At 42.0% G+C, this 25,934-nt stretch overlaps 1 protein-coding gene across 1 annotated transcript in view; it reads right to left on the reverse strand.

Moving 5' to 3' along the window:
• Window positions 1-210: 210 nt before the first annotated feature.
• PCNX2 (pecanex 2) overlaps window positions 211-25,934 on the reverse strand; it is a 117,423-nt gene continuing 91,699 nt past the window's right edge. Inside the window, exons 28-34 of the mRNA XM_081940126.1 lie at window positions 25,137-25,240; window positions 17,170-17,314; window positions 15,979-16,209; window positions 14,033-14,307; window positions 11,183-11,355; window positions 1,738-2,198; window positions 211-938 (exon numbers count right to left, since the gene is read on the reverse strand). Of these exons, the coding sequence (XP_081796252.1) occupies window positions 768-938; window positions 1,738-2,198; window positions 11,183-11,355; window positions 14,033-14,307; window positions 15,979-16,209; window positions 17,170-17,314; window positions 25,137-25,240 (1,560 nt within the window). The 3' untranslated portion in view covers window positions 211-767. The remainder of the gene's footprint in view (window positions 939-1,737; window positions 2,199-11,182; window positions 11,356-14,032; window positions 14,308-15,978; window positions 16,210-17,169; window positions 17,315-25,136; window positions 25,241-25,934) is intronic.

The following is a 25,934-nucleotide window of genomic DNA, read 5'->3' on the forward strand; positions in this document are numbered from 1 at the left end:
GCAAATAAGGAGCACTGTTGGCTTTGTGAAGGCTATTCATGCATCGGCTCTATTTGGTACATAGCAGTGTGTTGCCTGGCATTTTTATGGACAATTTCCTGATGGCTCCATGCAGTGGACCACCTCCACAATTAATAGGTTGCAGCACAGAATTGTCAGCTGCGTAACACTTCAAACAAAGACAGCTTTCCTCTGACTTTTTTTTAAAAAAAAGATTCTGCATACTAATCTCAAAGAGTAGGCAGCTTTCTTTCCTGTTCCATATTCATTGCTTCAATTACAAACAATCCTTTTTTTATGCATTATGTATAAAAAGCCAATTATTTAGCATGCAATCATCTATTTGGTTATGACAAGAGACAGATGTTGATGTGCTTTTTTCACTGAACCGCATTCAGATTTTCTTTTGCTTTCAGTCTCGGTACAAAACATGTAATCTGCCCCCTCCTCCCAGTCCTCCCTGCAAACCACCCCAATAATACTGCCTAGTGTTGCTTTGCAGACAATAGGTGGCCAGATCGATTTTCTTTTAAATCAGATTTGGAATTCCAGTAACCTGTGATGTGGGCAGCACTAAATATTATTAGCAAGATATTATCTTCCTACATTTTTTTTTAATGGAAGGCTTTTTTGTGAAAGGGTCAAAAAAATAGATCCTTTAATTTTAGTTTATTTTACTCATTCCTCTGGCAAACTAACCCAATTTTAATTTTTTTTAAAAAAACAGCTTTATAAGGCATTATCCCTTCCGTGAGTCTCTTCTTTTTTTACTCTTCGGAAAGGCTGTGTTGAGAAGCAGAGTCTTCCAGAGCCATGTCTTCTTGGCTGGCCCTTCTGCATTCCACCATATGGCTTATCAGGAAAGCGTGAGTGGTTCCTAGGTCCCTTCGCTGTCTGGATTCAGCAGCATCAGTTGCTTCATAATCGTCAGGCAATTGCTTTTGGAAAATAGAGACAGTGTCATTAATGGTCCAACAGCACCGTTCAAAGAAGCATTGCCATAAAGCAGGGGTGTCAAAGTCGCATCGTCACAGCAGCGTCATGTGACGTAGCAGGACTTTTTTCTCCTTCGCTAAACTGGGCGGGGGCGGAGCTAGCATGTGATGCATTCAGCCCGCGGGCCGCAAGTTTGACACCTCTGCCATAAAGGTTTGGTATTTGGAAGCCATGTTGTTTAACCTTGTACATGGTCACCAGATATTTTCACCTTGATTTCTCAGGTTTCAGAATAATCTGTAACATCTCATATAATGGAAGGAATTACAATAAAACCAAAAAACAACAGGGGGCCCTTGCAAAAACAGTTCAGGGATTTACTAAATATTATTCGGTTCCAGATTTGGAGTAATGAACAAAGCCGATCTAAGATTTAGTAGCAGTAGGGGTGTTTGTGATGTAGCTATAGCTGATACAACTTTTATGGAGCATGAAAAGTGGCAATGTTGGCAATGCTTACTCAAATAACTTAAACACGAATTTAATCAGTGGCTGTCTGACCCACCTTTCTCCTTAGATTCTTTCATATTATAATTTTAATATAATTATATATGCCATAGAAACAAGAATTTGTAGTAGTTACACATGACTCAGAAGCCATAAATAACCAATCTCTATGACAGAACAAAGCACTAATTGATTAATTGCCATCCAGTTGGTTGTAGATCTTAACAACTACATAGATAGAATTCATCCAGGTCCGAATAAGACATAAAGTTCATCTTTTTGGCTATATCTTACCCGTATGGCCTCCTGCTTGTTACGGTTTGCTGCTCTAGCGGATGGCCCAATTGCGATGTTAACACTACTAGATGATTGGGTATCTGTTGTGTTTCCTCCTTCAGCTGCAGAGAGCCCAGAAATGACCAGCGCACTTGAAAAACTTCTCTTACCAAACAAGAGGCTGAGAGTGGAGCTAGTGGAGGAGGCCAGGCTAGACCTGATCACAGCCCCAGCTCGCTCCTGCACCGTTAGTTGGCCCAAGATAGGGATGGCAGCAGTTTGGGAAAACACAGAAGTTGCAGAATTGTGGAAGGAGAGTTGGCTGTCAGAAAGTCTTGGGGCAATTTCATGAGCCGAAGTAGAAGACTGGATGAAGGGGGGATGACTCTCTAAGATTGGACCAGAATGACTTGAGCGAGGGGGTCTTTGATTTAAAGCAGCATGAGTCTGAACAGATTGGCTCCTGAATTTTCTCCTGCCTTTAAAAAAAAAGAAATGAAGAGAGAAAATCATTTGCAGAAACTCTATCCCTAATCAAACCCTTTAAACCACATTCTCACTATTCAATTCATGCCCAATGCAAAACAGTACTCATATTTTTTTCCAGGAGACTAGTTTAATAAATATGCTTAATCAGAAAATTTGAAAGAAGTTTAATAGCAATAGCACTTAGACTTAGATACTTAGATAGACCTTTCCTAGTACTAGTTTCCTTTGCAGCTCTCTCTAATCAGTTTACAGGGTCAGCATATAGTCCCCAACAATCTGGTTCCTGATTTTACCAACCACTGCCCACTGGTCACGACCATAATTTGTTCCATAACTTTGGTCACAACCCGATTTGGTCATGACCCAAACCTAATTTTGGAAATTTGGCACTTAAAAAGAAATGGCACGGAAGGGGAAACCGGCCGCGAAAAAAAAAAATTGTGATTTTTTTTGTCGGAACTTGATCTGGTCGTGGTGTACATTATTGTTAATCTGGCTAATCATATCACCTACAGTAATTTTTTTAGCAGATGTTGAATAGCAATTATTCCAGAAAGAATATTTTAGCTTGCTATCGCTCTGTCCTATTGCAGTAAGTTTAGAGTGGCTTGCATTATCACAAAGTTTAGTACAGTGGCTACTTGGATTATGTCTGAGATTTGAATTGCTATCTCTGCTTAATTCAGTGGTAGTCAACCATTTTCTACCTACAGCCCACTAATGGATCTTTCTTGATGGAAAAATTTCCTTACCACCCACCAGTTTTTGCGCAAGTGCAGAATATTTTTTAGAAAGGAGGGTGTTTTTTTAAAAAAGAAATGTACATACATTTATCTTTTTATTTCTACTTTATGCATGTTTATAATGTTTTAACTTTATAAAGTTTAATTAGAAAACAATAAAGTAAATTGAAATTAGCTTTACTAGTGATTAATGAGATCTTTGAGGCTGATGCTGCGAGACTAAATATTTGATATCTGGTTCGATTTTCGTAAGGAACAAACGAAGGTCTCCTCTTTCGGTGCTTTTCCTTTTTATCTCCTTTTTTTTATCTTCCTTAGGGCTATGTACAAAAGTAAGGCTGAGCTAGTTAGCCCACTTATTATTATTAGCCAACAACAATTCTCTCCTGCCTTTTCTTTCTCCTATTTAGCAACTGCTCTGCTCCGCTTCTGCCTGTCCCTGCTATCAGTTTCTACTCCTCCCCTTCCTCTTCCCACGTGTTTGCTTGTGCACGCGCTTGCGCTCGCCTGCCCACTCGCACAAAAGGAGGTTTTAACCTCCGAAATCCCTAACGCACGCATTCTCGCGCACGTTAATTCAAAAGGAGGTTTCAACCTCCGAAATCCCCACCGCCCACCTGGAATCCCAAAACGCCCACTAGTGGGCGGTAGGGACCAGGTTGACGACCCATGGCTTAATTGTTACTGAAATCTTTTTTAGATGAATTGTTTAGTTTTGAATTCCTGTAGTGGTCAGTTAGCACTGGCAGAATCAAAAACATACATTGACAGAATTGAATCTGCACATCTCGTCTGGTCATCTAGAGAAGGCCTGCCAAAATGAAGGCCTTCATCTCTTTGTAAGGTAGATGGGGCTGAGGCAACCTCCTTTGCAGTAGCTATCACCTTGTGCAATACTCTCCACCAGATATATAAGCAGCCCCATATTACCGCAATTCAGTGGTGGGTTTCAAAATTTTTTAGAACCTCTTCTGTAGGTGTGGCCTGCTTCGTGGGAGTGGCTTGCCGGCCATGTGACCAGGTGGGAGTGGCTTGCTAGCCATGTGACTGGGTGGGCATGGCCAACTTGTAAAATGTGGTGAAACTTACTTAACAACGCTCTTGCTTAGCTACCAAAATGTTGGCTCAGAAACTCTGGCATTTGAAGCACGCAAGTCTTTTTTTTTTTTTTTGGAGGTGGGTGAAAATGAAAACAGCTGTTACTTTAATATAGTTAGTCAAAATCCAAGCCAAAATTTTCATATTGCCCAAATTTAAACAGTAATTCCATATTCTGGGGCAAACTAAAGTAAGGGATTTACTAACCTCTGGCACTTGTTCAAACAGGGGAATTCAGTTCAATATTAAAGTACATATTTTTGTTTTTCCTATTAATTTTCCACTCATTATGTAAAATTTTGAATAAGTCAGTAATTATTCTGTCTACAGCAAAGAAATATAATTATATTTAATGTACAAAATCCTTTTATCTTACATTTTAAAAAGTACTCAGAGAAACTTGATCAATAACATTAGACGGTAGTGATTTAAGTGTTTACATCACAATTTCACTTTAAATTATAATTTCAGCTAGTAAGTATAGACCAATGTCCCAAATCCAGCTCTCTGTTGATAAATTGGCTCTTAGCTATGCATAGACTAAAGGGATAATATTTTTTTAAAAAAAAACCATCTTGAAATATTTCCTCAATTGCTTAAACTAGGGCCACTTTGGAGAGTATTAGTTTTCCAATTCATTATATAAAATCCAGGTATTCCAATATTATTGTATACACTTAGGCAAATAGATTTCCAGTGTTGAAAGCTATGTGTTCCATTCTGTATCAAAAGATGTAATTTTCACATCGCTATATTGTTTTGTGCTACAACTGAGAAAGTAAGTTTGCAGCAGCATCCACATTAGCCGGTTTGTCTTCCAGGCTGTTTGAAATCCGAAGTTTCTTTGAAGAATCTGGTGGAACAGTTTTGGACAACTGTTTAACATTTCTCTGTATTTCTGTAAATACCATATCTATCTTGTGAACTTTTTCATCATTCACTATATTTATCTTTTTTAGATTGGTTGCCACTGGTTTTGTTTTACTTTTAGCCTTTAGTATTTTTTTATTGGCTATATGGAATACATTGGCCTGTTTCAATCCTTTTGCCTTATTCTTGCCCATGATCTTTTTATGATGTCCGAGGAGAAAGGGAATTGCAAGCGAGGAAACCCCAAGCGGGGGGACAACGTTCAAATCCGGTCCCCTTACAATGTAGCTCTTCTTTGACTTTAGAGACGTACGCAACCCACGGGACGCCCTCCGGAAGCCGGTCCACGTGGAGGTCTGAAGCACGCAAGTCTTAAAGCTGTCAAGTTACAAGACTCTTGCACCCCTGACCCTTTAGAAAAAAAAACCCAGGGGTGTTCAAACTTGACAGCTTTAAGACTTGTGGACTTCAACTCCCAGAATTCCTCCTCCAGTCATGTTGGCTCAGGAACTCTGGCATTGAAGTGTGCAAGTCTTAAAGCTGTCAAGTTACAAGACCCTTGCACCCCTAACCCTTTAGAAAAAAAACCCCAACAGTGTTCATACTTGACAGCTTTAAGACTTGTGGACTTCAACTCCCAGAATTCCTCCTCTCGGTCTTCATCTTGATGATGTGCGGATGGGCGGGGGGAGGGAGCTGGAGCCGGTTCTAAACGGCACTGTAGACTTATGGAACCTCTTCTATAGAAGAGGTTACAACTGGCAGGAACCCACGCCTGCTGCAATTCCACAAACAAATTAAAGGCATTCATTTCAATTTGTCTTCAGTCCCGATTAACTTATTGTGGGCTCCATTTTCGATTTTATCTTGGTTTTTGTTTGCTGCTGACCTCTGGTTTCTGAAACTGATTTTGATCTACTTCTGTCATTATTATGTTTTATTTCTTCTGTTTCCTTATATTGTACATAGCCTAGGGTGTTTGGGACTTGGGAAAGGTTCTGAATACAATAAATAAATAGGTGATAAATAATCTGGTGTGTACATAGTTGGACAAGTCTAATATGCTTCACTGAATTGCTTTATGTTGCATAAAGTTCCTTGTTGTCTCCTCCATTCTTCCTACTCTTTCATTTTGCCCTATCCATAGCCTTTGTATGAAATGCTACCATGATTTAGCTCAAACCAGCTTAAAATGGTAATATTTCAACCCAGATTGGTATATAATAATGCAAAGACCCCTTTAAACAATTACTTAAATTACTCTACATTACTGAGTATTAGTAGTAGCAGCAATAGTTCATTCTGAGTGCTTCCAGATTGAAAGGATTCATTGGTGACATCACCATTGCCCAGGAGGCCACACAGTTAGGGGGTCCTTTCATGTCCAGCAGGAGCTGGAGTGAAGGATGGGAGCTCACCCCATCCCATGGAGCACTCAGGTCTCGAATGCAGGCTTTCTGCTTGTCAAGCCAGTGTCCTAATGACGCGTGCCACCATGCTTCTAGTAGTAATAGTAGTAGTTGTTGTAGTAGTAATAGATGTAATAATAGATGTAGTAGTACTTCAGTTATTCATACTTATTGATGTGAACCAAGAGCATTTTGTAAACCCTTGTTTCACTTTGTGGCTCCTGACAGGTTTATTGCCAAAAATTGTGCCATAGCTGAGAGTCTGCAGTTGGTTACTGCAAGCAACTACAATTCAGTTTCTCAGCAACTCTCCACTTAATCATAGAAATCCGTAGATGACTTTCAGCTACTATCTCTTTTTAGCTCACGCTATCTCACAGAATTGTTGGTTTAGGAATAAAAATAAAGAGCAATGCAGTGTAACTCACTCTCAAGTGGTGTGAATGTGTAGTAAATATACACATACGTATACAGTATGTGTACATAATGTGATAACTGTGTGTTTTCAATTAAAATTTACTTGGCTTACCATCCATGTATTAAATACACATGAAATAATAATTAAAACTTATATGAGGACCATTTTTATATTGCAAGCAATGCTTAACTGTTCTATTTTTTTCTGCTTGGAACAATTAAGCATATACTAATTGTTGTTAATCTATCTTCAATTTTAAAAGTGTAAAATTATTAATCCTATGATATTCTTTTGAATATACCCCTTTAAATATTATTGCAGAAAAATAGAGTAGGAAAGTTCATTTTTTTCAATTTCTTCAATGTTATTCTTTGATGATTACGTTAATGCTAATATTCTTAAGTAAAAATATACTGGCAGCTAGGAAGCACTGTATGATGAGAATTCTGGTATGCTGACATTCACAGTCAAAAGTAATTAAACATCTGTTCTCATTTTAAACAGTTAATCTGACCACTGTCCAAAAATATCCTATACATGTCTTTAATTCAGTGGTTAAAGTGTTTTATAGCAGACCACCCATATTTCCACATAAATAACTCAATTTCTGCAAATACTTAGGAAACAAAAGAGTCTTTTATATCCTTTTATAAATACATTTTAGCTTAAAACCCACTCCCATGCCTAAATTTACTTAGAGAACTTTGACTGTTAAGAGCTGTAGATGAAAAGATAAAGCCAAATAAAATGAATTATTAAATTATTTTATTTATTTACAAGATTTGTATGGCCGCCCACACAAACTAACTTCCTTGGCTTATCCATCATTGTTGTATTATAGTCAAGCTTGTTTTTCAAATTGCCTTTGGGGTAGCTTGTGAAAGCAAATGGGCATACAGTCCTGTTAAATAATTGGATCAGTTTAGCAATAATAAACACTGTGAGCTTAGTATTACTATGTATGGGTGGATATTTTCAGACTATGTGTGTGCATTAATTCTAACGACAGCGTGCATATTCACACCCCATGAGGTAACTACAACATTTGTGGCCAGAGTTCCAGGAGAGAATTATAAGCTTTTTCAAACCCATTAATTTCAAAAGAATCTGAGGTGAAAGAGCATTTTAAGTGCAAGATTCCTTCATGAAACTGTCTCATGGGGCATGAAAAAAAAAACCTCTGCTGCTGCTGGCCTATGCCTGTCCCTGGGCCAGTGAGAGAGAGGGATAAGCCTCCAGTAGAAGGCATGATGATGTCCCATAGGTCATGGATACCATCACAAAAATGAAAAAAGTGATGTAATTGGTATCATTTGCAATACAGCATCATGCCACATTTGCTCTTATTGCAGATAAGGCAAGGGGTTCAGGGGAACATCTTTTTTTTATAAATATTTTTTTAAATTTTTGAATAAACACAAACAGACAAAACACAAAAAACCCCACAAATTGTAGAAAGTGTGTCAATTGGTTACAAAAACTTCTGTGCATCCCTTCCACAGTCATCACCTACAATTCATATCAAATCATATATTTTAAATCAAATATATTTATATATATATATATATTAGTATCATCATACCTCAACCTTCATTTGACTATAATTGTTTTTACTTCCTTTTATATAAAATATTCCAGATTTAAAGCAAAACCACATAATGGCATTCCATTAGCTCTTCCCAATATCATCCAGTAACATTACATCTTTATAACATGTTCTAAATAAAAATTGGTTAGTATATTTAATAACAGAGTTTCTAAACCTACTTTCGTAGTCACCATTTGCAATTTATATCAAATTTCTTCTTATCAAACCAATACATATATATGCATTATTATTATTATCAATCAATTATTTAACTATATCCATTATAACTTCATTTTATACATAATGCTCTAAATTTAACTAAATTTGACTTAATTTTTTATTATAAGCTTTCTGTCAGGCCTGTAGTTATGTTCTTTTTAGGATCTTTGGCCTGCCACACTTTTTATTTATTTCCTATGCTGTTTCATTAGTGTAGTAGTTGGGAGGGGGGAATAGAAAGGAGTAGGATTGTGGAATGTATTGTTGACATTCTTTTATAGAAGCCAAGGTCATATTTTGTCTCTGCACCTCGACAGCTGACCAGAAGCAGAGGGGTGTAGATGCCAGCGTGGAAGATGATGATTGGGATATGTGATGGATTTGTGGGTGTGGGGATAGATCATGAACTTTCAACTGGGTGGAATTCCAAAAAGAACATTAGAGTTGGAATTCCATAGACGTGCTAACTTGCCTGCATGAATAAATTGGACCTTTAAGGATAACTTTGCCTTGGACAATGATTTAAATTCTGCATGGTATTTAGAACACCTGACACTTTCATTACATCAACCTGTGCCTTTCCAGTAATAGTGCAGTCTTATGTCTCTTGCCATTTGTGGCATTAGTATTCTGGTTATTTCCTTAGTAAGTTTTGTATGGACTTCTCTTTGCAACTTATTGCTTATTGCATATCTTGTATAAGCTCGAAACCCTCCTTCTGCTTCTTCAATCAGCTTATCTTTGGTTATCACTACTGCTTCTGACAAAATTTCTTTCCTTAGTTCCATCAATTCTTCTCTCTTTCCTTCTTCTATACTTTGAAATCTGGGGTAGAGCTCCAATCCATCTATCTCCCCTTTCCATATTCCACTCTTTCCATTTCCAACCACACTCAGTTCACTGTCAGTATCAACAATTTTCTTGTCTCTTTTTTATTTTTTCCTTCAGTTTTTAGAACTCTGACCTCCACTTTCTTCATTTGATGAACATCCTCAAATTTTCCATCAAATTTTACTGTTCTATGATCTATGTTCTCCAATCTCTTCTCAATTTTCTCTGTTACTTCTAATACTCTTTGAATTTCAAACATAATCTTTTACAATGTTAAGGTTTCTTTTTCATGTTGCACCATTCTTTCAACTTGTAAACACTGCCACTCTGGCATTCAAAATTTTTTATTAAATTTAAAGCAAGTTCATTTATAGTCTTTCAAGACAAGGGTTTATTTTCACTTCACCCCAGCTGCCAATAAAGCTCCCGAAGAGCACCTGTATAAACAACCCATGCTCTTCTCACTATCACTCTCTGTAAAGAAACTGAGGAATCTTGAAATGCAAAGTCAAATGATCAAAGATAAAAAAAGAAAAGACAATATTTCCAAGCCTTCCAAGCCTCCAGCTTCCAAGTGGCAGTGTTACTTCCTTTCCCTCTGTTATTACAGCCCTCTTTGTATTCCTTTTATATCTTCTTTATATTCCAGGCTTAAAGAAAACAAAATTCTTAAATGGAGCAAAAAAACCACCATCCAATCCAGCATTATAAAAATAAGGAAAAAGATTTTAATCCATAGGTATAAAAAAAAAGAATATAAAAAGTAGAAGAAGAAAACCTAATCCGTTCAATTTAAAGAATAGGAAACATTTGCAAAAGTTCCATCCATAAAATATTTTTTTTAAAAAAAGGATAACACACTGTCTAATGTAGCTTAATTTCACCGCTTGTTCTCTTCTGTTTTCAAATTTAATTTAGCTTTAACTTTTTGGGGGTAGTCTCTTTTATAATAATATTTCTTCACCAGATGGACACACTTTCTCTTTCCGTTTTCCTCCCATTCCGGAGCTGTCCCAACTTCAGCAGCTTCAATGGCTGCGCTTCTGTCGCCGGCAAAAAGAGATTCTCCTGGATCAATCAGGGATTTTGTGGTGTCCCTGAGATCAGCAGGATGTACTCTTCCCTGTCACCATCTCTTCAGGATGGTTTAGGTCCAAAAGGACCATCCAGTGGCAAAAGTATCGTCTGCGATCTTGGAGCTCCAAGATCGCACATCATGTTGTTGCAACGTCAGCTCCTCCTTCCAGGGGAACATATTGATGTTGATTAGCCACTGGAATATCTTTTGGACTAAGCCAGGAATCTACTGTCATCTTCAATGTTACAGTTTTATTTTTGCAACACCTTGTGTTTAACTTGCATTGGAAGCCATCCATATATTTTCATTATTGGACAGCCTATAATACCCTGGAGAAGACTTCTGCAAGTCCCTTGAACTGCAAGGTGATCAAACAGGTCAGTCCTAGAGGAGATCAACCCTGATTGCTCTTTAAAAGGCCAGATCCTGAAGATGAAACTCAAATACTTTGGCCACCTAATGAGAAGGAAGGACTCACTGGAGAAGAACCTAATGCTGGGAAAGATTGAGGGCAAAAGAAGAAGGGGACGACAGAGAATGAGGTGGATGGATGGAGTCACCGAAGCAGTCGGCGTGAGCTTAAATGGATTCCAGAGGATGGTAGAGGACAGAAATGCCTTAAGGAACATTGTCCATGGGTCACAATGGGTTGGACATGACTTTGCAACTAACAACAACACAATACTCTTCTGCCAGAGAATAAATGCAACTGAAAAGTACCTGAGAATTGGGCAACCTGAAGGGAAGGGTGCAGTTGGGGTGTGCTGTTCCTTGTATGCTGGGAGCTGCTGCTCTGGCTTGAATTATTAGCTGGATTACTGCTGGATGATCCATTCCTGCTGGCTTCCTCACAGCTTCCACTACTGTGGTTTGGATTACAATCCTTCCGCATTCTGTTAGAAAAGAAATAATCAGGAGCACCAGAATACAGGGAAAGATTCTGGGGAACATAAGCAAGAAGGTGTTTTGCCTTTGCTTCCAATGTCTTTGTTTTCCACAGTGGGAACACAGTGCTGGACCAGAAGGGCCGTTCTTTGACAAATACAACAGAAAGTTTTACTCTCAGAATTGCTTTACATTTCTCTGGTAAATTATGGAAAAGACATTGAAATATCTCTGTCAGCTCTGGGCTCATATGAAACAGGAAATATTTTGGCCAATAATAGCAATGAGCTGTGCAAGTTGCACATTAAATATTCCACTGGATATGATTGAAATATTTTATATAAAAAGCAGCGTTGAAACACAGTGGTAATGGAATGTGTACATGGGACATAAATCTTGCCAGTTTTTTCCACCTACGGTACATTTTTCTTTGTTTCTATTTCTAAGCAGCTCAGTACTTAATCATTTTTTTTCCGCATTTTATTTTCAGAGCTAGTTTAGATCAAAATTTGTAAGTGGATGAAAATCAGCCAATAAGATGCATGACTGAGTTGAAATTTGATCCTGACCTTAGCTTCACATTCTAATCTAGTGTGGTACCTCCAAATATTGCTGAACTACAATTGCCAAACAGCTCCAGTCAGCAACATCAATGGCAAGTCTTAGGGTTAAGATAGTTGTTTTTCATCAATATTTAATGGATCTTAGGTCTCCAGTCTCTTGTCTAACCACTAAACCATACTAGATCCCATGCTATGATCTGCACTACCAATATGTATGATGTAGAAATCCCATACTAGGACAAGCTATTTTTTTTAAAGTTATGCAGCCATGTTCAGAATATAAGTAGAGTGCTAGCATAGGAAATAAAGATATTGAAGGCCTGCATTTCCCTCCCTGAAATGTATCCTTCCTCTCTTTTATGTTGTTGTTATCCTCACTGAAAATAATCGCAGGAAAAGTTGGGAGGTCCATTTTGGTTCTTAATTTGTAGAATATGAATCATTTAGGATCTCCTTCATTTCTGTTTCTAGAAATTTCTGTTTCTGACAGTTGCAAAATTCTTCAACTGATCAAGATAGTTCACGGGTGTCAAATTTGTGGCGTCACATTGCCGCCACATGACGTATCACACCTTTTTTCCCCTTCGTGGAGCTGGGGTGGGTGTGGCCTGCACATGATGCATCCAGCCCCGCGGGCCGCCAGTTTGACACCCCGAGATAGTTTAATTCTGAAAAATCAAATGCTGAAAAAAAAAATCTTACGTGACAAACTTGCCTGGTTATTTCATATGTCATTGTTAAACCTATAACCCGATTCCATAGTAAATCAAGAAATTCACTGCAAGTAGAATAGATTCTACAAATTCTGCAGCTTACGTCATTTGATCAAATGCATTACTTTGCTATTTGTCAAAGGCGAATTTGGTTCACCGTCAACAGAGTGGTAAGAGATGATTCTGCACCACGGCATTCACTCTCAGTCCATCTAAATTATAAAATACTGCAACGTTGCTGGAAGGAGCAGAATAGCTGGTATTTGGAGAAGGATGGAGCCACAGAGGATGAAAAAAACAACGAGGTACATACTGTTCTACAATAAAGTACTTGCCTCCTTTCTGTGTTTGTCAAGTTTTACAAATCTTTGCCACTAGCATATTGTAGAGCAGATTCAGTGAAAAGGTTATACAAAAATTCAGAAAACCTGAAAGCAGGTGAGTTCCTATAAACTGTATATACAGTTCCTACAGAACTTTCTCTATATATTAACACAGTGAATTTCTTTCAATTAGTAACTCCCTAAATATAGTGAAGGCACCATGTTCATTGAATATGTAGGATGTTCAGCTCAATCCGGATGCAATGAGAATACAATAGGAATGGCTGCATCTCTATTGTGCTTAACTTCTAAAAGGAAGAGCTCCTGGAAAACAGCAAAACTAGCTGTGACGAGCACAAGAGGATGTGCATATAACTCTTACAACTACCTAAGAAGGGAAAAGACAGGCAAATCAGTGTTTGGTTGCTGATCTAATTTAAATGGATAGTAAGTAACTCCAGGGATGCGGTGGCTCAATGACTAAGACACTGAGCTTGTCGATCAGAAAGGTCGGCAGTTTGGCAGTTCGAATCCCTAGCACCGCATAACGGAGTGAGCTCCTATTACTTGTCCCAGCTTCTGCCAACCTAGCAGTTTGAAAGCATGTAAAAATGCAAGTACAAAACTTTGTTGGGAAGGTAACAGCGTTCCATGCGCCTTCAGCATTTAGTCATGCTGTCCACATGACCAATGAGATATCTTCGGACAGTGCTGGCTCTTCGGCTTTGAAACAGAGATGAGCACCACCCCCTAGAGTCGGGAACAACCAGCACATATGTGCAAGGGGAACCTTTACCTAAGTAACTCCACTTAAGAGTATTTGATTTGTATAGCTGCCCAGCGTAATTCGCTGAGTTGCACGGCTGTAGAAATCAAGTAAATACAATAAATGAATGAATAAATACTATTTTAAACAGTGGAAATAGGAGGCAGCATGTCTCACTTAATGTTCTCATTAAAAAATACATCGTGTATTTTGAGAGTCCTAAGATGTCCTTTAAAATATCTGCTTAGATGCAATGAAAGATTCCTTAGTTGCAATGAAAGATATCTGCTTAGATGCAATGAAAGATTCTTTGTGCTTACCTAAGCCATTTGTTTCTGAACCATTTTTTGATGCTGTCGAGACTTATCGGTCCACCCCAGAGATTCTTCAGCTGACTGTGAGTCCCTATATAGGATGTTGTCAAAGGAGAAACATACATGGGGTATCCCAGAGGCTGGTCACATGAAGAGTTAATCAGGTTCCTCAACACCTGTTTATTGTTTTGGATGCTGCCTCGCTCTGGGTTACGATTGCGTAAAAAAATCAGTTCCTGTTGCTGTCCAGCCCAGAGCCCCCTGACGCATTCCTTGTTAACCTAAAAACAAACAAAAGTACAACCATGTGGAAACATTTTGGAGAGAAAATGGATGGGGGTTGCAATCCACCTGCTCTTTGCACTGCAGAGTTGCTTACGTCAAGGCTACAGAGCCATCTGAAAGGGCTGGGCCTGCTATATGTTCTCCCACACTTCTTTTGGACAATTAGAGGCGGGGTGGGTGGGTCATTTTCTGTTATGAGAAACAGATTTATATTATGCAGAGGAGATGATTTCTGAATAGCAATAGCACTTAAGACTTATATACAGCTTTAGAGTGCTTTACAGCCCACTCTAAGTGGTTTACAGAGTCAGCATATTGCTCCCAACAATTTGGGTCCTCATTTTACCCACCTTGAAAGGATGGAAGGCTGAGTCAACCTTGAGCCTGGTGAGATTTGAACTGCCGGCAGTTAGCAGAAGTAGCTGGCAGTACTGCACTCTAACCACTGCACCCCCATGAAGGTACAGACTTTTTCTTTCAGTGTTTGAAAAAGGACCAATGTTAAATGGGCCAGGCTGGAGTGGGAAAGAATGTACCCTTCAGTGGGAAGATCACTATGCAAAAATATATGGCATGGTACAGCTGACAATGTTTTAGTTTTGTTGGATATAAAAGTTTATTTTCTCATCATCTCTTGATTCCTGGTCAATCTTGAAAAAAGGAGGAGGAGCCAAAAGAACCCAGGATCTATTGACACTGTAGTCTAGAATGAAGGCTAAGATGAGCATAGGTTAACTTATTGTGCATCTGAGAACTGTAGACATTCTAACAAGCCATCTTCAACGGTGAACTGATCACTGCTGCTTTACATGCTCACCCCTAGACTACAGGTTGTTCTCAACCATTCATTTAGTGACTGTTTGACTTACAACTATTGCAACATCCCCATGGTCAGGTGATCAAAATTCGTATGTGTTGCAGCTGGCATGTATTTATGACAGCTGCAGTGTCCTAGAGTTGTGTGATCGCCTTTTGTGAGAAGCAAAGTCAATGGAAAAGCAAAATTCACTGAACAACTGCATTATTAGCTTAACAACTGCAGTTATTCACATAACAACTGTGGCATGAAAGGTGGTAAAATGGGGCAAAGTCACTTAACAACTATCTTGCTTAGCAACTGAAATTTTGGGCTCAGTTGTGCGAGAACTACCTGTATTGCTATATGATTATTATATGAGAAATACAGTATACACAGAAAATATGACAACTATAAATCATGGTATGTTTTAGTCATTCGGTGGTTAGATATTTTTAGGGCAATGGTTCAAACAAGAGTTCCCATGTATGTTCTCTTCTGGGCAGTGGCTCCACTAATTAAGTTAGAATTTACTGATCTAATGCAGATGGAAGGCTCATTTCAATAGCCATTCAAACTAATTTCTTTGAAATAAAAATAATAAAACTATGATCCTTGCCACTCTCTGTTGATAAAATGCTTTTAAAAATAAGGAAGCAAAAACAACGACATGCCTGTTTATCCAAATATTAATTCTGGTCTTGGAAACTGCTGTTCCCATCACTTTGCCACCCTGCAGTTTAAGGGCCTTTAGATCCCGGTTCTAACCTATGCTATGCCACTTACCTAGCTAGAATGGAAATAAATTCTAAATACAGCAGCTATGAACGTAAACCATCAGACAAGGAACATGAGGCAGCGGTAGTGGTACCTTGATGACTTTGAAACTTAAATAGCTTTTGTGGAGCATCATAACTTTATATTCATCCGTTCCTTCTTCTACCACATGCCTAAAAGTAAGGAGCTCTTCTTTATTTGAGAGGATGGCACTGCGCCAGGCAGGATCTCCTTCATGACAAATCACAACTTTCTCTTCAAAGGACTGAATTGCATCATAAAGAATAGCAGGGTCCTCATATTCATCTGGACAAGTGAATTGGTCCTGGCATTAAAGGAAAGGCATGGTTACAATCAGAAACATGTATGAAGAGATGAAAGGTTTTAGGTTTGAAAACTTCACTGGAATTGTAGGCCACACAGCATTTGTGCAGAGATGTAGCAAAAAGCCACAATGAAGGCGTGTTGCAGTTTTGATTTGCTCCACTGGAATAATCCCATCATTAGCACATCATTTTCTTTCAATTATTTTTGGTACCACCAGCCTGTGCTGGTTGGTGACATTAGACACCTCAGAAGAGAAAGATGAAAAATTAATTGAAATGTCTGAAATTATCTGGCTTTAAGAATGCATTTTTATTCATTTACTACCTGAAGTTGGTATGTCTATTCAATGGTTGAATAAATGAGGGACAGGTTTTACTACATGTAAATGATAAAGTGACTAAAATACATCCTAAGACAATTATGGTGAACCTTTTCGGGTGCCCAAACCGGAATGCGCGTGCATGTCTGTGCATATGTGCGTGCTGGAGCACTGGAAACCCAAAGACCAGCTGGACAGTGTGCATGTGCGCACCAGCCATCTGGTGTTTGGGTTTCTGGTGCGCGCATGTCTGGTTTTGGGCAGTTTTTTGGGCCATTTCTGGACCATTTTCAGGCCAGTTTTCAACCCGAAAAATGGCCTGAAAACAACCTGAATAATTGCCTGATTTTGGAGCATTTTCCGGCGCTTTGGTGCCCATGAAGAGCAGATGGAGATGGCACACATGACCACAGAGAGGATTCTGTGTGCCATAGGTTCGCCATCATGGTCCTAAGATCTACATTTCTAATAATTAATTGTTTGAGTTATAGAAGTGCATTTCTTAGAAGAAATTCACAGCAACACATTTAATGCTTCATCTGAATTTAACTGCCCTTGTCATGCCTATCACACTATCAGCATAATAAAGTTTGTATAATGTACAAGAAGTTATTTGTTGCAGAAAAGGGGAAAACTCACTTGATGTAATTTCAATGACATTCTAATTGCAGGAGCAACAACTTGATGCAAGAGGTCCATATCTGCAAACACCCATTCATCTCTTGATGTAATTCGAAAATCTCCTTTGAACAAGGCATGGAGGCCATGGAGGAAGGAGTCTAAGCTGTAAACAATCATATTAATTACTCACAGATTCAGTTTCCATTACAGCTGTTGAAAATAAGATCTCTTTCATAGTAGTTGTGATGGAACTCCCTGAGCCTGGGAAAGAAAATGGATGTTTCCAAAATATTGCAGAACAAGAACAGATGGATGTTTTTGTGGAATCAAATAAGCAATTAGTAGCTTACCCATTAAACCAAGACTCGGAAAAAGGATCAAAGGCAATCGGGAGGCACTGCTTTAATGCCCTTACTGATAAATGAGTGTCAAGCCCACATATCCAATTTGCAAGATTCTATAACCAAAAGTTTATTTATTTTTTCTTTGCAATCTTCCTGCCTACTCAGACTCCGTGGAATGTTGGGGAGGTTTTTGGGCTTGTGACCTGCTGTAAACACTTTAATGTAGTGGCAACTGTAGATTTAGTGTTTGCATTAGATCATTAGCTTTGGGAAATACTGTGGATGAAATGGCTACACAAAGGAATGAAAGAATTAAAAAAAAAACGATTATGACTTTCCCCCCATTTTGAAGGGCTCCTTCTCAAAGGAAGATAAATGGCTTTTTGAAATTTTTCATCCTGAATGATTTCTCAAAACTTGATAAGGAAATAGGAGAAATTATCTGTTAGATCAGTAGTGAGGAGACTGAGGCAGCTGTCAGTTCAACAGGTTTATTAACCGAACAGGCTGATAGGCACGAACAAAACGCGAGTCGGCTGACAGCTATTTATACTTACAGCTGTCAGCCGGTAAACCAATAGGAACCCTTGAATTCTCCCGCCGGCTGGAGCGCGCGCCTTGGCCAATCAGAGGGCTTCCTTCAAACGCCCTCTGCTGGCCAGGCTCCTCGGTATTCAACACCCCTTTCCCCCGGATTGCGCATGCGTAATCGTCCAAATAGCTTGGTCGTCTGCGCACGCGCTGGGAACGCCTCGGCATAGTTGGTATGGTGTCCGAGGTGGAAGAAGTGTCGGCTCCGCCCTTGTGACGAGGCGCCGGAGGAGCGGCCGCGACAGGCCCAACCCTTGGAGGTGGATGCAACAGAACAGGTAAGGAAACAAGCGCACCGGGAACAATCTGCGCAGACTCGGAGCTAGGATTTTGTGTACGGTTGGGCCGGCAGGCGGCGTTGATAGGGCCTGGTTGTTTCTGTCCGCTGGTTGCAATTGCTGGAACTTCTGCCGGTCGTTGCCGCAACAGGTCTAGATGGCGCCTCCAAGATCTCCCATCGTTGAGGAGGACCCTGTAAGAGCAGGGCCCTGTTACATCTGAGATCTTTCCGGGTACCCATTTTGGCTCCCCTGCGAAATTCCGGGCAAAAACTTCCTCACCCACTAGAAAGGTCCTCTGGGGGGTGGAGGGATGAAAGGGAGGGGGAGAAAAGAGGGGATGCAGGCGGTCCAAAGTAGACCTGAGGCGGCGACCCATCAACAGCTCAGAGGGAGCTTTGCCCATGAAGGAACAAGGGGTGGTGTGTTGGGTACGGAGGTAGGTGTGGATGCGTTCGGGCCAGGGAAGGGCTGCCATACGGGCAAAGGCATCCTTTGCAGATCGTACGGCGCGTTCCGCCAGGCCATTGCTGGCCGGGTGGTAGGGCGAAATGGGTGCATGGCGGATGCCCAGGGATGTCAGGAAAGAAAGGAATTCTGACGAGGTGAATTGGGGCCCGTTATCGGAAACGATAACATCGGGCAGCCCATGTGTTGTGAAAAGGGAGTTGAGAACGCGGATTGTGGCCGCGGAGGTGGTGGTGGTCATGGGGAAGAGCTCAACCCATTTCGACCACGCATCTACCACGACTAGGAAGGAGTGGCCATCGAGGGGGCCCATGAAATCAATATGCAACCAACTCCAAGGGGCCATAGGTTGCTCCCAATCGCGGGGTGGAGTGGTGGGGGGGGCAGCCTGCACCCGCTGGCAGGCGGAACACCCTTGAACATAGGAGGTAATGTCCGCATCCATAGACGGCCACCAGACATAGCCGCGGCCAAGGGCCTTCATTTGGACGATGCCTGGGTGGCCGTCATGGAGGCGAGACAGCATAGCGTCGCGTAGGGAAGAGGGAATAACAACGCGGGAACCCCAAAGGAGGCAATCCTGCATGACTGAGAGCTCACAACGGCGGCGGAAGAAAGGCAGGAGGAGGGGATCCTTAGAGTAAGCAGTCCATCCACGAGTTACGGCGTCCATAGCGCGGAGGACCACAGGATCGGCGCCAGATGCCCTCGCTATGTCCGAGACGGACATAGGTAGGGACAGGTCATCTATGAGGAAGACCTTATGAGTAGGGGCCGGGTCAGCAATAGGGGCTGGTAAGGGACACCGGCCTAAAGCGTCAGCGTGGGCTATGTGGCCGCCTGGTCGATAAGGTGTAGGAATAGGCAGAAAGAAATTCAACCCATCGTAGCATACGAGGGGACAGGATGGGAGGGGTGGGGCGATCCCCGGCAATGATGCCGAGGAGCGGCTTATGGTCCGTAACGAGAGAGAAGGGACGGCCGTAGAGGTAATGGTGGAAGCGTTTAACCCCCGCAACGGCGGCCAGCGCCTCCTTATCAAGCTGGCTGTAATTGCGCTCAGGGCTTGATAAGGTGCGGGAGTAAAACGCTATAGGACGTTCAGAGCCATCTGGGAAAGAATGGCTCAGGACGGCGCCCACCCCAAAAGGAGAGGCGTCACAAACTAAGGTTAGCGGCAAGGACTCGTCGTACTGGGCGAGGACTGGAGGAGCGGTGAGGGATTGTTTGACAGCCGTGAGCGCCTGCGCCTCACGGCTGGTCCAGTTCCATGGGGCCTTGGAGTCCAGGAGACGGTGAAGGGGTTCGGCCAGGGAGACTTTATGGGGAATGAATGAGGCATAAAAATTAAGAAGCCCCAGGAAGGCTTGCAGCTCCGCTTTAGATTGGGGTGGGGGGGGCAGCTAGAATGGCGTCCAGTTTAGCTGGGTCTGGGTGGATGCTCGCGGCATCAATGCGGTAACCGAGGAAGGTTACTGCAGAAACACCCAGTTGGCATTTTTCGGCCTTCAAGTGGAGTCCAGCAGCGCAGAAGCACTGTAGGACAACTCGCAACGTCCGAACGAGCCCTGCCGCGTCGGGGGCTGCGATCAGGACGTCGTCGAAGTATGGTGTGACCCCGGGAATGGCATGGAGCAGGCGCTCCATCAATCCTTGAAAAATTCCCGGGGCCACACTGACGCCGAATTGAAGTCGGCGGCATTTGAATGCCCCGCGGTGGGTAACTATCGTCTGCGCAAGCGCGGTGGGCTCGTCCACGGGCAGCTGCTGATACGCCTGCGCGAGGTCTAGTTTGGCGAAAATGCGCCCATTGCCAAGAGAGTGCAGAACATGCTGCACTATGGGCACAGGGTAGGGGTGCGCTTGCAGGGCTTTATTTAAAGTCGATTTAAAGTCCGTGCAGATCCTCACGGATCCGTCGGACTTAAGGGGCACAACTATTGGCGTTTCCCATGGGGAGAAATCCACGGGTTCAAGTATGCCCTGGCTGAGGAGCTTATCTAGCTCCGCGTCTACCTTGGCCTTAAGAGCCAGCGGCAGGCGGCGAGCCTTTAAACGTATGGGGGCTACGGATGGGTCGAGGTTTAGAGAAATGGGGGAACCAGTATAGCAGCCCAGGGAGGGGCTGAAAATGTCAGCAAACTCAGTGAGGAGGGAAGAGAGAGAAGTAGAGGAGGGAAGAGGAGAGGGAAGTAGGGAGTGCACCCCGGCTATTGAGAGCCCTAGTGCCCTGAACCAATCTAGTCCTAGCAAAGAAGATAGGGTTTTTTTTACAATGAGGAGAGGTAGCCTAGCATGGCAGGAACCATAGGTGATGGTAAAAGTGCCACATCCTAGCAAGTCAATGGGGTTCCCCTGATAGTCCCGGAGGCGACAGTCTGGGGGAGCTAGGGCAGTATGCCGGACCTTTGGCAGCAAGGAGTGGAAGGTATCCCATGACATGATGGATCTTGCCGATCCCGTGTCCACCTCCATGGAGGTTGGCACTCCCTCTATACATATTGGGAGATGCAGCTTACCTCAGCCCTCCGCAGAGGAAGAGGCCGAGTCCACCAGCCACTCAGGGAAAGCAGCGGCCGGATCGCCAACGGTGAGGGAATTTTGGTGACGGCCAGGTAAATGGGCTGGAGTACGGGGATGGTGAGGAGGTAGCTGTGCTGGTCGTCTGTCAGGAGGCGCGGAATGGCACACAGCGGCCAGGTGGCCCTTTCTGCCGCAATTGTGGCAGAGGGCTTGACGGAAACGGCATTGAGAGCGTTGGTGGCGGCCGCCACAACTCAGGCACTGACGGCCATCTCTGGTGGAGAGTGACTGGAGGCGGTCGACGGCCTGATCGACTTCAGTACGGAATGAAGAGGCTGTAGAATGCGCGTATCAAGCGGTGGAAGCCGCGTAGGGAGAAGGCGGCACATAGGCAGCATGAGGGTGCTGGCTGAGGTGGCTGAAATCCGGGGTGGATTGGTCAGCCATTTCGTAGGCTCTGGCGTCATCGACCGCGATTTTTAAAGTCAGTTCTGGTCGAGCGAGGATGCGCCGATGTAATTTGAGGTCGCGAAGCCCGTAAATGAATTGCTCCAGCAGCGCCTCTTCCAGGTCGCTGAATTCGCAAAGGCTCGCCTCAGCACGGAGCGCAGCAATGTATTGGGCAATGGTTTGGCCCTCTTTCTGTATGCACCGACGGAAGTACTGTTGCCGGGCAAAACGGGATGGCACAGGCTCGTAGTGGTGTTTGAGGCGAGTCATCAGGTCGTCCCATGGGAGCGAATTTGCAGGTTCTGGGGCAGCAAGAGCCCGAGCAGTGGAGAACATCTCTGCGCCACAATAATTGAGAAAGATGCCGCGTTTTCTCTCCTGAGAGAGACTGACGAGGTCATGGGCTACGAGGAAGCAATCGAATCTTTCGAGAAACGCTTCCCAAGCCTCAGCCTCTGGCCTGAACGGCGAAAATGCGGCGTTAGTAGCCATTGGCGGCACTACGAAGGGGTTCGTGTCGCCCGTCCTCGTCGCCAGTGTTAGATTGGTAGTGAGGAGACTGAGGCAGCTGTCAGTTCAACAGGTTTATTAACCGAACAGGCTGACAGGCACGAACAAAACGCGAGCTGGCTGACAGCTATTTATACTTACAGCTGTCAGCCGGTAAACCAATAGGAACCTGTTGTGGCCCAGCAGGAGCCATTGGAGTTGCCACCAGACTCCGACAGCGAGGTGTCCTCTGAGTCGGCTCAAGAGGAGGTGGGGGACCCTGGACAGGGTTCCGACGCTGAGCAGGGCGCAGAGAGGCTGGTTGGCCACCAGGGGGCGCCTGAGGCATGGAGCAGTGGTGAAAGCCAAAGGAAGGGGGCTCCTGATGTCATGCCTTGGAGCAGTGGGGAGGAGTCACAGGACAGTGAGTCAGACACCAGCAGTGAGCTATTAGATGCTCGTTACCGACGTGCTACCCGGCGTAAGGAGCAATTGAACAATTATAGGAGATAATGGCTCTCAGCTGCTGATCATTAGACTCCTCTCCAGACTATAAAGGGACTGCTTGTGGACACACCCTTTGCAGGAATCAACTGATCATTGGAGTTGGAGAAGCTCAGATCTGTGTCGTACTTTGGCAGGCTGGATTGCTGCTAAAGGTTTTACCTGGATTACTGTCAATCTGTTCCCTGGACCTTGGCTGCTAAAGTGATTATCTGGAGCTTGGTAGCTGGATTGCTGCCAAGGGGTGTCGCTGTAGCTGGATTGCTGCCCAGAGTGCTATCTTGACCTTGGCAGGCTGGATTGCTGCCAAGGTGGAACCTGTATGTCAATAAACATCTTTGAAGAGACTTTGTGTCGGAGTGTCTTGGTATACAAGAGGAGGGGGTCAGAACAGGAACCCTTGAATTCTCCCGCCGGCTGGAGCGCGCGCCTTGGCCAATCAGAGGGCTTCCTTCAAACGCCCTCTGCTGGCCAGGCTCCTCGGTATTCAACATTATCCAACATGATTCAAAGATGGGATACTGCATTTGTGGTAAATGGAAGAACTTCTTCTCTTGGGATTTAATTAAATCCTTTGGGGGCATTTATTTACTTCCCACCTTTATTATTATTTTTTACAAATAAATCAAGGTAGTGAACATATCCAACATACCTTCTTCCTTCTATTTTCTGGACTGAAAGAAAATAAGTAGCCCAAGGTCACCCATGTGGCTTTCATAACTAAGGCAGGACTTGAACTCATGGTGTTTTGCTTTCTAAACTGGTGCCTTAACCACTAGACCAAACCGACTAAGGATAGATAACTACAAATCCCTCTTTTGAAGATATAATGCTAGGCTCTCTGATTTGCACTGAAGAAGTTCAACAGAACTTAATGCAGATATCCTATTAATTGTTGGATACACCGCACAATTTAAAAGACAATGTTTGCCAACTTCTGACATTTACAGTGACAGGTAAATCAAACATTATTTGCATACATTCCATAAGAATATTGCCAGCATGTCTTGCCTTTAAACTCTTTTCCTAAACTGATTAGACATAATTCATGTGTAAATGAATGCAAATTACTAGCTCACATATATAATATAAAATTCACTTCTCATGTAATATCCAACTTAGCATTTCTCCCTAAACATTCATTTTGCCCTGTAATGGTAATGGTTTCCTAATGACTGTCAACAGTATAGATATCTTGCTTAGTAGAAATTGATGCGTAATATCAACACTTTGCTACTTAATTCCCAAATAATGTAAATGAGGCTGATGTATATAACTATGGTGTTCCATGAAAAACAAACACATTATGAACCACTTCCTCTCAAAACAAAGCAAGTGACTGATGTCCAATGTCAACAGCACCATAGGGAAAAGGCAGCAATTTTGCATGTATTTACTAGGCAGTAAGTTTCATTAAAAAGAATGAGTATTTTTTCAAGAATAGACAGGTTCTGTACAAAATAATAAGGCTATAATCACTATTGATAAAGAGTTATTAGAATAGATATTCAAGAGGACGGGGACATGAAATAAGGAATTTTGATTGTCTGGACATTAACATGATTAAAGCTTCAGCTGAATTGGACATTTCTAATGATTTAATATTATGATTATTTAAATTAAAAAAACATTTTGTGAACATCTATGCAGCATTTTAAGAAGTATCCAGCTAACTGTTAGAAATGTGGGGCTCAAAAAGAGACCTTGGTCCATATAATGTGTTCCTACGCTTTGATGGCTCTAATTCTGGGTTATCAAGCTGGTGGCCCATGAGTCGGATTTCTCACGTGCAGCCATGCCCCCCGCCAGCTCCACAAAGGGAAAAACCATTGTGATACATCACATGACAACTACGTGATGAGGCGAGTTTGACATCCATGCTCTAATTAGTATTGGTAGCACATATTTCAGAGATATACAGTATATGGAGAGTATAACCTACAGGAATTATGCATTAATACGATTGTTAGTTGTCACCAAAATTACTTTAATACCACAAGGATCTTGGTTATATCCACATAACTTCAGCTGCATCAATTCACCGAGAGACTTTGGTTTCATTCCAAAAGGTTTTTATATCGATAATAAATGGTAAGGGTGAATTCAGAAATTCGAGAATTCATTCCGTTATGTACTCCTGTGCTACAAATACAGAATTATTCAAGATGTACGTATTCATCTGAAAAGGCTGCCCAGTTACTGATTTTAAAATCAATTTTTTTTCTTGTACTTCTTCCTTTACGATAAATGGAAAAACAAATCATTTGGATGAGTGAACACTTTTCTGAGCCATTAGGAAGCTATTACTGTCTTAAGCATTGTCACACAACAAAATTACCTGATGGCCATATTGTGTGATGCTGTTCCCAGAGCTCTTCTACCAAGAATGCACAATGCAAAGGAAAGGGTTACTAAAGGAGAATCTTCATCACACTCTACAGGCTGCAAAACATGTAATATTTATATTTAGTGCCATACCAAAAGCTCACTAATATTGCAACAGTCCATTACTATATTGTTACTAGTCCTTCAAGATAGGCTAGACCAGGAAACAGTTTCCACAAGTTTGCCTCAAATGCTACTTTGCTGAGATAGGCTGTAATAACAGTCCTGAAAATCTGTATTTTCTTTTCTCTCCTTCTTATGCCCCAGTAAATGAAAGTAGATTCAGTCTGGCCTCTTTCTCCTGCTTTTATTTCCTGGATTTGCTGTGGCTCTTGACAGAGGTAAACTTCCCTAGAAATTGTACCATTGTAATTTCTGAGAAAAGGATCCTTCAATTTTACAACTTAACATAATGTTTCATTAGTAGTGGTTAATAGTAGGCAACTTACTTGGCATACTTTATTTATTCTAAATGTTTTTTAAAAGACCATATGGGTTTGACTGCCAGCATCTTCTTTGCTTCTTTTCGTCCAATCCGGCACATTATTTTATTTTCTTGGTCAAAACCATTTTGGAGGATAGTTTTAATAACTGACAAATCAAATATATAACCATAAGGTGTGCAACAGCTGTCCTCCAAATGTTTGGAAATTCAACCTTCATTAGCACTATCAATCACAAGGCACGGCTAGGAGGTTTTTTTTTAGTCAGAAACATCTGGAGGACACCAGGTTGTCTACTTTGAATACAA

This window comes from Natrix helvetica, assembly GCF_964273705.1.
Source record: "Natrix helvetica genome assembly, chromosome: 2".
Classification (NCBI taxonomy): Eukaryota; Metazoa; Chordata; class Lepidosauria; order Squamata; family Natricidae; genus Natrix; species Natrix helvetica.